Raw genomic sequence first — 14,597 nt, forward strand, 5'->3', positions numbered from 1 at the left:
AAGTAAAAATCTAAATAATGTCTTTATTGCTCTATGTCTTATTGAGCACTCTTATATAACTCTAGTTAAATCTTAATATTTATATCTCTTGTAATAAAATAAACGTTTTATAATATCAGCTCTGTCTAGTTTTGAGCACTTATTTAAAGTGTAATTATTAAGTAAAATCTAAATAAAATGTCTTTATTGCTCTATGTTTTATTGAGCACTCTTCTTTAACTCTGGTTAAATCTTAATGTTTATTTATCCTGTAATAAAATAAACGTTTTATAATATCAGCTCTGTCTAGTTTTGAGCACTTATTTAAAGTGTAATTATTAAGTAAAAATCTAAATAAAATGTCTGGATTACTCTATGTCTTATTGAGCACTCTTATATAACTCTAGTTAAATCTTAATATTTGTATCTCTTGTAATAAAATAAACGTTTTATAATATCAGCTCTGTCTAGTGTTGAGGACTTATTTAAAGTGTATTTATTAAGTAAAATCTAAATAAAATGTGTTTATTGCTCTGTCTTATTGAGCACTCTTCTTTAACTCTGGTTAAATCTTAATGTTTATTTATCCTGTAATAAAATAAACGTTTTATAATATCAGCTCTGTCTAGTTTTGAGCACTATTTAAAGTGTAATTCATAAGTAAAAATACTGCTCTATGTCTTAATGAGCACTCTTATATAACGCTCGTTTATAGATATTTGAATAAAAGTAACTTGTAATAATATCAGCTCTTTTTTCGAAGCTTTGTATTTAGTTTTGAAAACATTTGTCATTTATAGCAGAGAAATGTCCTTTAAGAGTGCTCAAAGTATGAGTTCATCTTTGGAGTTATTTGAAAAATACAAATTTCTGTTATGCGATCCAAAATTTTCTTTGAGACTGAAAAATAGATAAGTACATCTCCGTAGTGAGTTTTAAAATTGTGTATTGCGAGTATGCTGGAAAAGTAATTACCAGACTGCTTAATACTGTGGTAGAGTTCTGTGGAAAGATTTGAAAGAATTTTTCTCATTTATGCTAGACAAATTTACTTCGAGTAAAGCTCTTTCGTAGGTTTAAACAATATATATATATGCCAATGATGCTTGCATGTGCTCCATAGTTTAATATAGCTGTGTAGTAAATTTAAAAATTGCTTTGTTTAATTATGCAAGACGATTTTACTTTAAGAGTGCTCAATGCATTTGTAGAGCTTTGTAGTAAGATTTGGAAACATTTTGGCAATTATTTTAGACAAATATACTTCCAGAGTGCTCAATATATTAGTAGAGCTAAATAAAACATTTGAGAAACAGATATGGCATTTCAACTGCATAAATTTATTTTGACAGTTCAATACATTAGTAGAGCTAAATATAGACTTTGAAAAAACATGTATGGCAATTCAGCTACACGAATATACTTTGAGAGTGCGCAATACATTAGTAGACAAAAGCATAAAATTCAGAAAACATGAAGAGCTCTGAAGTATGTTTTGAAAGCCTAAATGTCAATACGTAAATATAGATATACTGTAAGTTTTTAAAATATATATATATGACAAGTATTTGAAACAAGTTTCCTATTTGAGTGCCTAATATATTTGAGAACTCTATGGTAACTTTAAAAAACATATTTCAAAATTATGTTAGACAAATTGTCTTTGAAAGTGCTCATTTCTGAGTAGAGCTCTGTAGAAAATTTTTGAGACATGTTCAGCAATTTAAGTTCATATCAGTTAATAAATAGAGCTATATAGTGAGTTTTGCAAATTTATATGGCACTTATCCTAGACAAGTTAACTCTTGTAGCTGTGCAATACATAACTAGAGTTCTGCATTAGGTTTGGGGTATGGTTCTCACTTTATTTGGGCAATAACTTCGACACATTATACTCTGGAGAGATCCATTAAGGACAACCAAAGGTACCCTGTTTTTTTTTTTTTTTCCACTCTGCTGAATAAGACTCATCCGTCTTGGTTCACTCTTGGGACATTAAAACAAAAAAGGTGAAGAATTAAAAAAAAAAAAAAAAAAAGAATGCAAAAATGTAAATGTCTTTGCAAGTCATTCATTTTCACTTTCATAACACAAAAACATCTGTAAGAAATTGATAAAAGAATGCACAAACAATAAAATACAACTTTCCTGTGTTGGAATCTGAAATCAGTAGAAACTTCCCCTACTGAAATTCCCGCACACCTCAAAAAAAAAAAGAAAGAATCCTTCCCAATGCAATACTTTTCAAGCAATTACAGTGTCAGACTTGGTACTGCAATGATTCTGTAAACTGAAAAAATATATATAAAAAAAATGTTAAGCAAAATTGATTCATGTTAACACCTCCCAACATCACAGATTAACTACAAAAATACTTGATAAAGCAAGACACAATTACAAATGTGTATGAAAAAAATAAAAATAAAAAAAATCAACCAAGCAATGGATCATAATTTTCTGGTGTTTGATGGAATGTGAGTAGGCATACAGCCTGGATATTTTTCCAAGGTAAGTGATGATATTCATTATTATTGTCTTTTTGGATTAGTTCAGATATATCTCATAACTATAATTGTTTTATGTATATATTCATATGTCTAGATGTTATGTGTGCTATTTGCATGTTCCCTATAGAAAAAAAATCTACATAAAATCTAAAAGTGTATTCTGATGTAAAATTAACCAGTAAAAACAATGCTTGTGTTCCTGATACACCAACTATTTCTTATTAGCATATAAGTTGAATCATGAAATTTATCTCCCTTGCCTGTCTCTCTTTATACCTCTGTATTTATCTAGATCTGTCTATCTCTCTTTTCTTATTCTTTATCACTACTCCCCGCCTTGCCATCCCCTATATGCGAACTGAAAAATTCCAGCATATCTAGATTGATAAGCTTCTCATTTACCGGTACCAAACTCCCGTTTTGAAGTTAGAAGTTTTAACTTGAATACACGTTGATATGCCAAGGTAACAGAAGGCATCGACTGGGCACTTCCAGACGCCAACCTACACGGTCCAGAGAAAGAACAGAACAAAAACTAATTCCCGATGTGCCTACAAATTAGAAGGCATTTTGCGACGCCTACATGTACCCAACATGGCAGTAGGCGTCGATCGGTCACTTCCAGACACTTACTTACACTGTTTTGAACTTGGAAAGTTCAATTGAATACACGTTGACATGTGTTGGTCTAGTAGCTCCTGATCTACCTATACCTACATCCCCTCTTGTTTGGACTTAGAAATTTTCAATTGGATACACGTTGACTTGCCTTGGTCTATAGGATTCTCATCTACCTATACCTACGTCACCTCTTGTTTGGACATAGAAATTTTCAATTGAATACACGTTGATTTGCCTTAGTCTATAGGATTCTCATCTACCTATACCTACGTCCCCTTTTCGACTTAGAAATTTTCATTTGAATACACGTTGACTTGCCTTGGTCTATAGTATTGTCACCTACCTATACCAACCTACGTCCCCTCTTGTTTGGACTTAGAAATTTACAATTGAATACACGTTGACTTGCCTTGGCCTATAGGATTCTCATCTACCTATACCTTCGTCCCCTCTTGTTTGGACTTAGAAATTTACAATTGAATACACGTTGACTTGCCTTGGCCTATAGGATTCTCATCTACCTATACCTACGTCCCCTTTTGTTTGGACTTAAAAATTTTCAATTGAATACACGTTGACTTGCCTTGGCCTATAGGATTCTCATTTACCTATACCTACGCCCCCTTTTGTTAGGACTTAGAAATTTTCAATTGAATACACGCTGAGATGCTTTGGTCTATAGGATTCTCATCTACCTATACCTACGTCCCCTCTTGTTTGGACTTAGAAATTTTCCATTGAATACAATCTGAGATGCTTTGCCCTATAGGATTCTCATCTACATATACCTACGTCCCCTCTTGTTTGGACTTAGAAATTTTCAATTGAATACAATCTGAGATGATCTGGCCTATAGGATTGTCATCTACCTATACCTACGTCCCCTCTTGTTTGGACTTAGATATTTACAACTAGCTGTACCCGGTCACGCGTTGCTGTGGCTCAGTTTGTTAAAATGGAACACATGTGAAAGTAGAGAAAAGTTTGATTCTTTTTTTCAAGAGAATGTACAAATTATTTTTTTATTTAACAGATGTTAAGAAAATAAACAGAAAAATACTTCCATCATTAGTTATGCAAAAAAATAAATAAAATACGATAAAACTTGCTGAGTATGCACTGTTTTACGGTTGTTGTAAAAATGGAACGGAAACTTAAATTTCGCTTCATTTTAATCTTTCTTAATTATTTAATTGTCCCCCCCCCACAACGAATATAATCAAAACAGTAACATTCAACAATTGTACTTTTCAACAATTGTACTTTATCTATATAAAACGGTTTGTATTACTGTACACATAGATTCGAAAAAGTTGTGAAAAAAAAAAAAAAAAAATATATAAAAAATAAATGTTATCAAAGCCAAGATAAGTTACTTTTCTGCCAAACTGGATAGATATATGTTTCGTGTTTTTATTCAATGTAACATATTTATTCAGCTCGAAAACCATACAGTGTTTACCGATGTATTCGAAATTTCCAGATGGCGTCTCACACCCTCATTAACAGTGTAAGTATGGAAGAAGGTGTTATAAATAAAAAACTATACAAAATGTATAACATTTTTTCCCACACTTACCGTGTTAAAGAGAGAATCAGACGTCATCTTGAATGTTCCAATACATCGGTAAACACTGTATGGTTTTCGAGCTGAATAAACATGTTACATTGAATTGGGAAAAGATGTTATAAATAAAAAACCTAATGAAATACTGTTAAAAACTCGCTCAATACATGTTAATGCGACATAGGTTGACATATATTCGGCGTGTTTTTAATAGTATTTTGTCTATTTTTTTTATTTATAACACCTTTTTCTATACTTACGGTGTGAGACGCCTTCCTGAATTTTCGAATACATCGGTAAACACTGTATGGTTTCCGAGCCGAATAAATATGTTACATTGAATAAAAACACGAAGAAGATATCCAGTTTGGCAGAAAAGTAACTGATCTTGGCTTTGAGAACATTTATTTGTTATGTAATTTTTTTGTTTTTTTGACAACTTTTTCGAATCTATGTGTACAGTAATACAAAGCCCCTTCGGAGGTTGGAATGCCCCCCCCCACCTAAAATGTAGTTGGAAAAATCGATTTTATAGTGAGATTAAAGAATGGTTAGTCTAAAAAAAGGGTGAAAAACAAAACAAATAAGCAATTAATAATTATTACCAAAAGCAATAAATGCTAGTTTTTTTTTACTGGCACAAATAGAGTTGGATACACAAGTAATAGTCGTAGAGTGATAGAGTGTAAGTAAAACCTGGAATATCCGGTTGTTTCGTTTCGTTTTAACAATGGAAAGAGCAGAAAATGGAGAGAAAAGAAAGAAAGAAGGAAAGACCGAAAGGAAAGATAAAGATAGCGAAGTACCCCCACCACCATCACCCATAAAGCAAAAAGACAACGAAAGGTAAGAAAGAAAGAAAGAAAGCAAAAAAGCACGTAAGGTAAGAGCGAAACGGAAGTTGTGTTTGTGTAAGTAAGTAAGTTTGGTGCGTTTCAAGTAAATGTCAATTTAGGTTTTCATTAAACTTTAACCACGCGGGTTTTAACGAAATCGAAGTAATGTAAATGTGAATTCAATTCCAGGTAACGGATTGTGTTCTGTTTGAATCTAATTTTATTATAATAAATGCTTTATAAATTGTGTTTATGTTTTATGCTAACCAATGGCAAAGTAAGCGTGGTTCGTTTCAGTGTCAGTCCAGTCCAGTTTTTAGATAAATTCTAACCGGTGATCGGTTTTAAATGTCTCCTGTGAACGTTCTGGTACGGTGTAAGTGAGTGGCTGTGGTAGGAGGAATTTGTTAGAGAGAGTTTACTTTACTACTTCCATTAAATGTAACCGATTTTTACAGTGGACTCTCACCAGACAGAATATAGGAAACTGTGATCAGCGAGATCCTTGATATGTAATAACCCTATAACATACGGCAGATGTCGTGATTCAGTTTGTGAATGATACGGCTGCACCAAATGTATACAGGTGCAGTCCTATAAACGTCAAAGTCGGAGGGGAAAAAATGAGTTCATTTTATTTATATAGAGAAGAGAAGATTGAATACAATCTGAGATAATCTGGCCTATAGGATTCTCATCTACCTATACCTACGCCCCCTTTTGTTTGGACTTAGAAATTTTAATGTGAATACACGTTGACTTGCCTTGGCCTATAGGATTCTCATCTACCTATACCTACATCCCCTACTGTTTGGCCGTTGAAATTTTCATTTGAATGCATGCTCGCTCAGGTGGCTTGGTCTATTTGCTTCTGATCTACGTATACCTACATCCCCTCTTGTTTGGACTTAGAAATTTTCATTTGAATACACTTTAACTTGTCTTGGGCTATTAGCTTCTAATCTACGGATATCTACATCCTCTCTTGTTTGAACTTAGACATTTTCATTTGAATACACGCTGACTTGTCTTCGTCTATCTACATCCCCTCCTGTTTGAACTTTGAAATTTTCATTTAAATACACGTTGACTTGTCTTTGTCTGTTAGCTTCTTATCTGCCTATAGCTACATCCCCTCTTGTTTGGACTTTGAAATTTTCATTTGAATACACGTTTACTTGTTCGTCATGTAGCTTTTATCTACCTATACCTTCATGCCTTGTTGTTTGAACTTAGAAATTTTCATTTGAATACATGCTGACATGCCTTCGTCTATTCGCTTCTTATCTACCTATACCTACATCCCCTGTTGTTTGAACTTAGACATTTTCATTTTAATACACGCTGACATGTCTTGGTCTATTAGCTTCTTATCTACCTATACCTATATACCCTCTTGTTTGGACTTAGAAATTTTCATTTGAATACACATTGACATCTCTTGGTCTATAGGAGTGTCATCTACATATACCTACATCCACTCTTGTTTGGACTTAAAAATTATCAATTGAATACACGTTGAACTGTCCTGGTCTATTAGCTTCCCATCTAGTTATACCTACATCCCCTACTGTTTGGCCTTTTGAAATTTTGATTTGAATAAACGCAGACATTTCTTGGTCTATTAGCTTCTCATCTACCTATACCTACGTCCCCTGTTGTTTGAACTTAGAAATTTTCATTTGAATACACGCTGACATGTCTTGGTCTATAGCATTCTCCTCTACCTATAACTACACCCTCTATTGTTTGAACTTAGAAATTTTCAATTGAGTACACGCTTACATGTGTTGGTCTATTAGCTTCTCATCTACCTATACCAACATTCCATCTTCTTTGGACTTAGAAATGTTTAATTTAATTGCACATTGACTTGTCTTGGTCTATAGGATTCACATCTACCTATACCTACATCCACTCGTGTTTGGACTTAGAGATTTTCAATTGAATACACGTTCACCTGGCTTAGTCTATTAGCTTCTCATCTACCTATACCTACATCCCCTACTGTTTGGCCTTTGAAATTTTCATTTGAATGCATGCTCAGGTGTCTTGGTCTATTTGCTTCTGATCTACGTATACCTACATCCCCTCTTGTTTGAACTTGGAAGTTTTCATTTAAATACACGCTCACATGCCTTGGTCTCTTCGCTTCTGATCTACCAATACCTACATCCCCTCTTGTTTGGACTTGGAAATTTTCATTTAAATACACGCTGACTTGTCTTCGTCTATTAGCTTCTTATCTAGCTACATCCCCTGTTGTTTGACTTAAGAAATTTTCATTTGAATACACGTTGACTTGTCTTGGTCATGTACCTATACCTACATCCCCTCTTGTTTGAACTTAGAAATTTTCATTTAAATACACGCTGACTTTTCTTGGCAATGTAGCTTCTTATCTACCAATACCTACATCCCCTCTTGATTGAACTAAGAAATTTTCATTTAAATACACGCTCATGTGCCTTGGTCTCTTCGCTTCTGATCTACCAATACCTACATCCCCTCTTGTTTGGACTTAGAAATTTTCATTTGAATACACTTTGATTTGTCTTGGGCTATTAGCTTCTAATCTACGGATATCTACATCCTCTCTTGTTTGAACTTAGTGTGTATTCAAATGAAAATTTCTGACTTTTATTGGTCTATGTACATCCCCTCTTGTTTGGACTTAGAAATTTTCATTTGAATACACGCTGACACGCTTGGTCTATTCGCTTTTTATCTACTTATACCTACATCCCCTCCTGTTTGAACTTCGAAATTTTCATTTAAATACACGCTGACATGTCTTGGTCTATTAGCTTCTTATCTACCTATACCTACATCCCCTATTTTGAAAATAATAATCTATATTTATTTTATGATATACTAGCGGGGGTACCCGGCGTTGCCCGAGTGTTTGTTTCCGGGACGGGGGGGGGGAGTTTTAAAAAAATGTTATGGTAGGTAAGTAGGAAGGATCAAACCTGGAGTCATGAGTAAAAGTAGGAAAATAAAGTGTGAAAAAAAAAAAAAACAAACATCTGCAACGTTAACAGTTCGGCCACCAAGAAAAGTCCATTCCAGTTGTTTAGGAAAAAAAAACGACTACGGTAGGTCGGCGCGAACGTGAAAATATAATGTGAATTGTCCAGCACGCTAACCACTACGCCACAGAGCACTGCGGGAAAAAATGAGTTCATTTTATTTATATATATATATATATATATATATATATATATATATATATATATATATATATATATATATATATATATATATATAGAAGAGAAGAGATAAATATATATTTATATATAATTAAGACATCTTCTGTTCTGCTAATTTGGTGGTTTCCGTCGAGACTCGCAAAAAAACGGGATTTAAACTGCAGAAGTACCAAATATACTTGTACGGTATTACTGGACAAATATTTAATATAATTCTATTCTTACTTTGTAAAAGAAAAATGTAGATCGTTCTCGATAACTGTACATTCAAAGAACATCACATAAATATAGGTGTTCCCCAAAGGCTGATTTGTATACGTTTATTTTTTCTTATCTTCATAGACAACCCAGAGAATGAAATCGCGATTGAGATTAGTATATTTGATGTGACCACATCATGCTCTATTCTCGGTATTCAGTCACACACCTAAGATAATGCTTGCAGTCTTAGATAATGACTATCAGTTTGTGGAGAATGGATTAAAAATGGATGGTTACATTCGAGGCTACAAAGAAAAAGCTATTTTCCTAGTTTTTTTTTACAAAGGAGTTACCACTTAACAAGGCCCGGATGCCACTCGAGGATAAGGGTTTATGAGTGTACGGTAGTCAATGGGAAAATATCGTAGTAGTCAAAGTTTTAAAAAATTACCGCCTTTTTTTTTACTTATTTTGCTCAAACTACACCTCCAAACACCCGGGCAACGCCAGGCTTAAATGCTAGTGTACTTTTGATCATAGTTAAGTTTTATTATCATTATTTATTACTATTATTCATGTTATGGAAATTTTAATATTAGTTCACGTATCGAGTTCCTAGTTTTTTGTGCTTCGATGAATTTTTTTAGTGGTTTCCGTAAATTCTCTCTTAGATGTCGCTATTTCTTTCTTAACGTTACTTCTAGCTTCTATGTACTTCTGTATGTCTGAACTGGACTTATGTCGGTTAAATCTGCGGTATGCATGCTGCATTTGAGCAATGGCAGTTGCGCAAGTCGAAGTAAACCATTGGGGAGAGTGGGGCTTACTATTAAATTTCCGCATGGGAACATGCGCTTCGATTGCAGCTTTGAACCATTCAGTGGTCTCGTTTGTGCATTGTTCAGCAGGATTTCCCTATGGGGCATATCTGATAAGATCTCTGATGGCTTCCCAGTCAGCCTTTTTATAATGTCTCGTTGTTTTAAGCACTGGCTCTTCAGTTTTGGCACTAGAGTTTAGGGCGATTTCAACCATTATTACTTCATGATCAGCGTTCCTAAGTGAGCTGTCGGCATTCGTTATACAATCATCGGGAACTTTGATCCGCTGCACCACAATCCTTGCACAAGGACTCGTGACGCAGTGAATAGAGTTCAACACGATACATTTGAACATTTTCATCAGAAAAAAAAAACCGAACGTTGTATTGTGTGATAAACAGTTGTACTGGACTCAACGAGTTCTGATTTAGGAGAGGTGTGGTTGGGATTGTGCAACCCTAGCCTCACAATTACACGCGCAGGTAAGAGGTTATCCTTAAACTGTGTCGGATATTTACTCAACAGTCAAAACAATGATAAGAATATTCTGTTGTCATAGCCCTACGGACATTAAATGGCATATATATATATATATATACTAATAATTTAATGCTCGTAGTATGTTATTTTCACTTTTTTCAATTTTTATTATTATCACTTTCTATCCTCCTTTTTAATAAATAGAATCTCTCGATCGTATACTTTATATTCTAGAAACCGTGACACGTATGGTAAAGATACTCATCATAATCTTCATGCAGTCCGTCAGCCTTGATGATGACTAGTCGGGGCCTCAGTGCTTTATCCTTCGGAACAGGACTTTCCACCTTGGCTCTTAACTTGCTTGTGCAGTGTAGGTGTAGTATCTGTTGCGCATCAGATAAACACCCTTATGCTTATACTCATTTCCAGTGGAGCGAACCCGCGACGACTGGCAGCAGATAAGACTGCAGTTTCTGGCCGAAAGTAATCTCAGTGAGGTAGACAGTCGCTCTAACGTGTCCACTACTACGCCTTTTCTTCCTAGATGAGGTTCCATAGCCTTTTAAGGAAAACTGCAAGGCAGCAGTAGGATTTGAAGTCAGAGTTCCCATCTTGTTGTGATACGGCCCACAAGGCAGTGGTGTTTGATTTTGAGGTCGGTTTCCCAAGTCTTCGCCCAATCAATGGTACCCACAAGACAGTAGAGTAGGGGGTGGTAGTGTACCAGGGCGTGTTCACACATCGGTGGGCCATAACGCACTACCTCTGGAGTCCCCTATTACTCCGAGATCTCCTACAGGTTTAACCTGGGGCCGCAAGGTACCCAGTTACCGTGTGTGCCCAACGTGGAGGCACTGTAGGAGTCTTGATGATGGAGAGGCTATGTACTGGCAGGGTAAAGATACTACGGTATTAAGATATATGCATATTACTTAGTGCGTCGGCATTCTTTTAAACATAGCAGAAATACAATAACGGGATAATGAAAAACTCAACTAATGTTTATTGTTTTGCTCTCATTTACAGAATGCGATATTCGAGGTGACTTTATGTTTGCGGTTGATGAGTCAGGAAGTATCTTGCCTAAGAAGTTTAACCAGATGGTTGATTCTGTAATGTTTTTCATCAAGAGTATCGACATTGCAAATGGAAAAGCACGCATCGGAATTATCACATTCGCATTGGACGTTTTCGTCCACTACGATCTGGACGCATTCGACGATAAACTAGATCTTCTGTTTGTCTGCAATCTTCTCCGCTATCATTACAAAGGAGGACCAACATTTACCCACAAAGCGTTGAGATACCTGGTGGAATATTCGTTCACTACTTTAAGAGGTGACAGGCCAAGATTCTGCAATTATGCTATCGTTTGTTCAGATGGTCGCTCAAGATTCCCATGGAAGACAAAGTACTACGCGGAACGATTACACCGCAAAGCCACCGTTTTTGCTGTCGGTATTAGGCCAAAAGTTAATAAGCATGAAATGTACCTCATCGCCAGTTACCCGAAATATACCTACGTGATTATGACATGGTTCTGGAGATTGAAACGAGCCATGTTGAGAGTATTGGCTCAAGTATGTAGAGGTAGGTTTTTAACTCTGTTATACAAAAGCCATCTGGCGACTTTCAGATTTTGTTTTAAGTATTTTTTGAAATGAATAACTTACATTTCATATCTTTCAATATAAAATATATTAATTTTTAAAAGTAATAGTTTTTATTGAATCTACTTAACTATGTAACGTTACGCACCTGTTAAAATTTATACCCACACGTTGTATACAAACAGTCGCAGAGAAGCAAACAAAAGAAAAGCATTCTACTCACTATATTTTTTTCAGTTGAAACAAAAGATTTACAGGTACTTCAAGAATAAAACCTTGTCTGTTGTTGAAAAGTCTTCTCGTAATCCAATGTACTTAAAAAGACGCTGTCGTGTCGAACACGTTACTCTGCCTTTGTCCAGTCATGTTAAGGGCGTATCTTTTCCCGTCGCTCTCGGGCCGCATGTGTAACACGTCTATTTCTGTCCTTTTCGGTCCACGTTTTTCTTTTATCATAATCGTTTTATTTCTTCCTCTTCTTCTTCTTCTTCTTCTTCTTTTGTTATTCTTCACTGTAACGCCACCTCGCACACGGCTATGACATTTGCATACATTAGCTGTCGTATACCGCTGCATCCATACGCGCATCCGTACTCTGTTACAACTTTAAAATTAATGAAAGTAATATTTTAAGATAGGCTTTTTTTGTAATTAACACAATTTTTATCATTAAATCGCTATAATTAATGTCGATATCAACCAAGTCATTGCATATATAATTCAAACACGGTAGTGTTTGAATATATGGTTAAGTGGTAGTTTTACTCATTTAGAACTGCTTTAAAGCTTCACCGCTCACTCATTTTGTGACCAAATTTCAAACAATTTTTACAGTTCATAGACCACCTTCTTCATTATATATTTAAAAATGTTTTCAATTTTCATTCAGAAAAACAAAAGTTGTAATGAAATTATTGTGTTCAAAAATTCTCAGAAAATGTAAGGAACGGAGCGACAGTTTTTTTTTCTTATTGCCTATTGGTTACCATAGCAACTTTTGCCACATTCACGTTTTATAGATACGATTTCTTCTAACAAACGGTTTCTTATGATAAGCTGTCACTTACCATAGCAACTTCAACATTCAGTCAGAAGTGCTTTTTGTGTTTCAAGCCCCGATTGGTTTTCCGATAGACGTTCAGCCAGAGGAGTTTGTTGTATTTCAAACCTTGATTGGTCTTTCGATTAACCTTCAGCCATATATATATATATATATATATATATATATATATATATATATATATATATATACTTAAAAAAGAGTCCCGGCTTTCACATACCGAATTGCGCAGGCAAATTGACTTCTACTTTCCTTAAATTTCTTTACAGACTTATTCATAACATAAATAATGTAGTATCATTATATTGTATACTAACCTGGGTTTCCGGCGTTGCCCGGGTTTTTTTTGGGGGGGGAGCAAAAAATACAAAAGTAGTGCTAGGCAGACAAGCTCGAACCCGTGACGCGAAGGTGGAAAAAAGTGAAACAAAATCTCCATGACGCGACCGGAAATTCGGAACGTAAAAATTAAGCAAAGTTAATCCAACCGATACGATGACTTGCAAAAATGGCTCGCAAAAAAATCGACCTTTCCTTGTAGAAAACTGCCCAGTTGAGAGTGAAGGTTTTATTGTTTTTGGCCAATTTTTCGATATTTGTCGTCCGAGACGTCGGGTTCAAAATAATACCGATCTCGTGAACATCCGTCACCTCTGTCAAAAGTTTAAGGCAGACATACATACATACATACATACATACATACATACATAAATTTCAACAGAAAAGTGAGATTTATATATATATAGATGAAGTAAATTGATCTCTCTCTCTCTCTCTCTCTCTCTCTCTCTCTCTCTTCGGCTTCCTTACTCTAAAGAGAAATAGTGTTACTAAAAAAAGAAATATCGTTTGGCTTTGTTTTTTTATAAAACCATCGATCGTTAATATTTTTAAGCATACTTTTTTTTACTTCACATGTTTGGCTTGTTATTTTTAGTTTAACTATCGTATCTAACTATTTTTAACCTACTAATAACTTTGGTAACGTTTTCATAACATGTAAGTTAATATTGCAATATGTATGATAGTCGCCTTTTTATCGATAACAACCTCTAATTATATGAAATGTTTTTATATACAAACCGCCATTACAGCTTGGTGACGTCAAGGTCACGTGACATGACTAAGCGTTTATTAAATTACGTATAAATATCGTTAAAATGTCATTTTTTGCACCCCCCCCCGTAGAAAAACGGGCGGCTGAATAACTTAGAGTTGACCTTTTGCGCCAAAACATCGAGATTTGTCGTCCGGAGACCAAATTTGTGAATTTTTGTTCTGTCTGTCGAAAGTTTTTGGCGGACATACATACATATATACACACATTTTCGCTTTTATATATATAGATGAAGTAAACTGAGATTCCTTCCTATTTCTATGCTTGGAATCAGCAACTACACAGAAGCGTTTCTTTCTTCATTCGTCATCGACATCTATCGGTTCTTGTTTGCCAAAGAAGAATTTTAATTTTCAATCATGTTTACATTTAGATATTTTGTCCGCTTATCGGCTTCTGTTTTGATTACTTATGTGATAGACAGAGTCGGAAGAGATAAACTTCTTGGTGTCAAGTCTTCTTTACTGCTACCAGCATCGCTAGGTTCAAATATTTCGCAGTATATTAATTTAAGTTACACGAATTGTTTAAAATATTTTTACAGATAATTATTTTTTGTTTAATATTCTTTTCAATGTGCCGG

At 34.8% G+C, this 14,597-nt stretch overlaps 1 protein-coding gene across 1 annotated transcript in view; it reads left to right on the plus strand.

Moving 5' to 3' along the window:
- The first annotated feature begins 559 nt into the window (after positions 1 to 559).
- Positions 560 to 14,597, plus strand: part of LOC145245916 (collagen alpha-6(VI) chain-like) — a 40,522-nt gene continuing 26,484 nt past the window's right edge. The window contains exons 1-2 of the mRNA XM_080107658.1: positions 560 to 2,487; positions 11,254 to 11,817. Of these exons, the coding sequence (XP_079963784.1) occupies positions 11,277 to 11,817 (541 nt within the window). The 5' untranslated portion in view covers positions 560 to 2,487; positions 11,254 to 11,276. The remainder of the gene's footprint in view (positions 2,488 to 11,253; positions 11,818 to 14,597) is intronic.

The sequence above is a fragment of the Euprymna scolopes genome, chromosome 23 (assembly GCF_053919585.1).
Source record: "Euprymna scolopes isolate OS-2025 chromosome 23, ASM5391958v1, whole genome shotgun sequence".
Lineage (NCBI taxonomy): Eukaryota > Metazoa > Mollusca > Cephalopoda > Sepiida > Sepiolidae > Euprymna > Euprymna scolopes.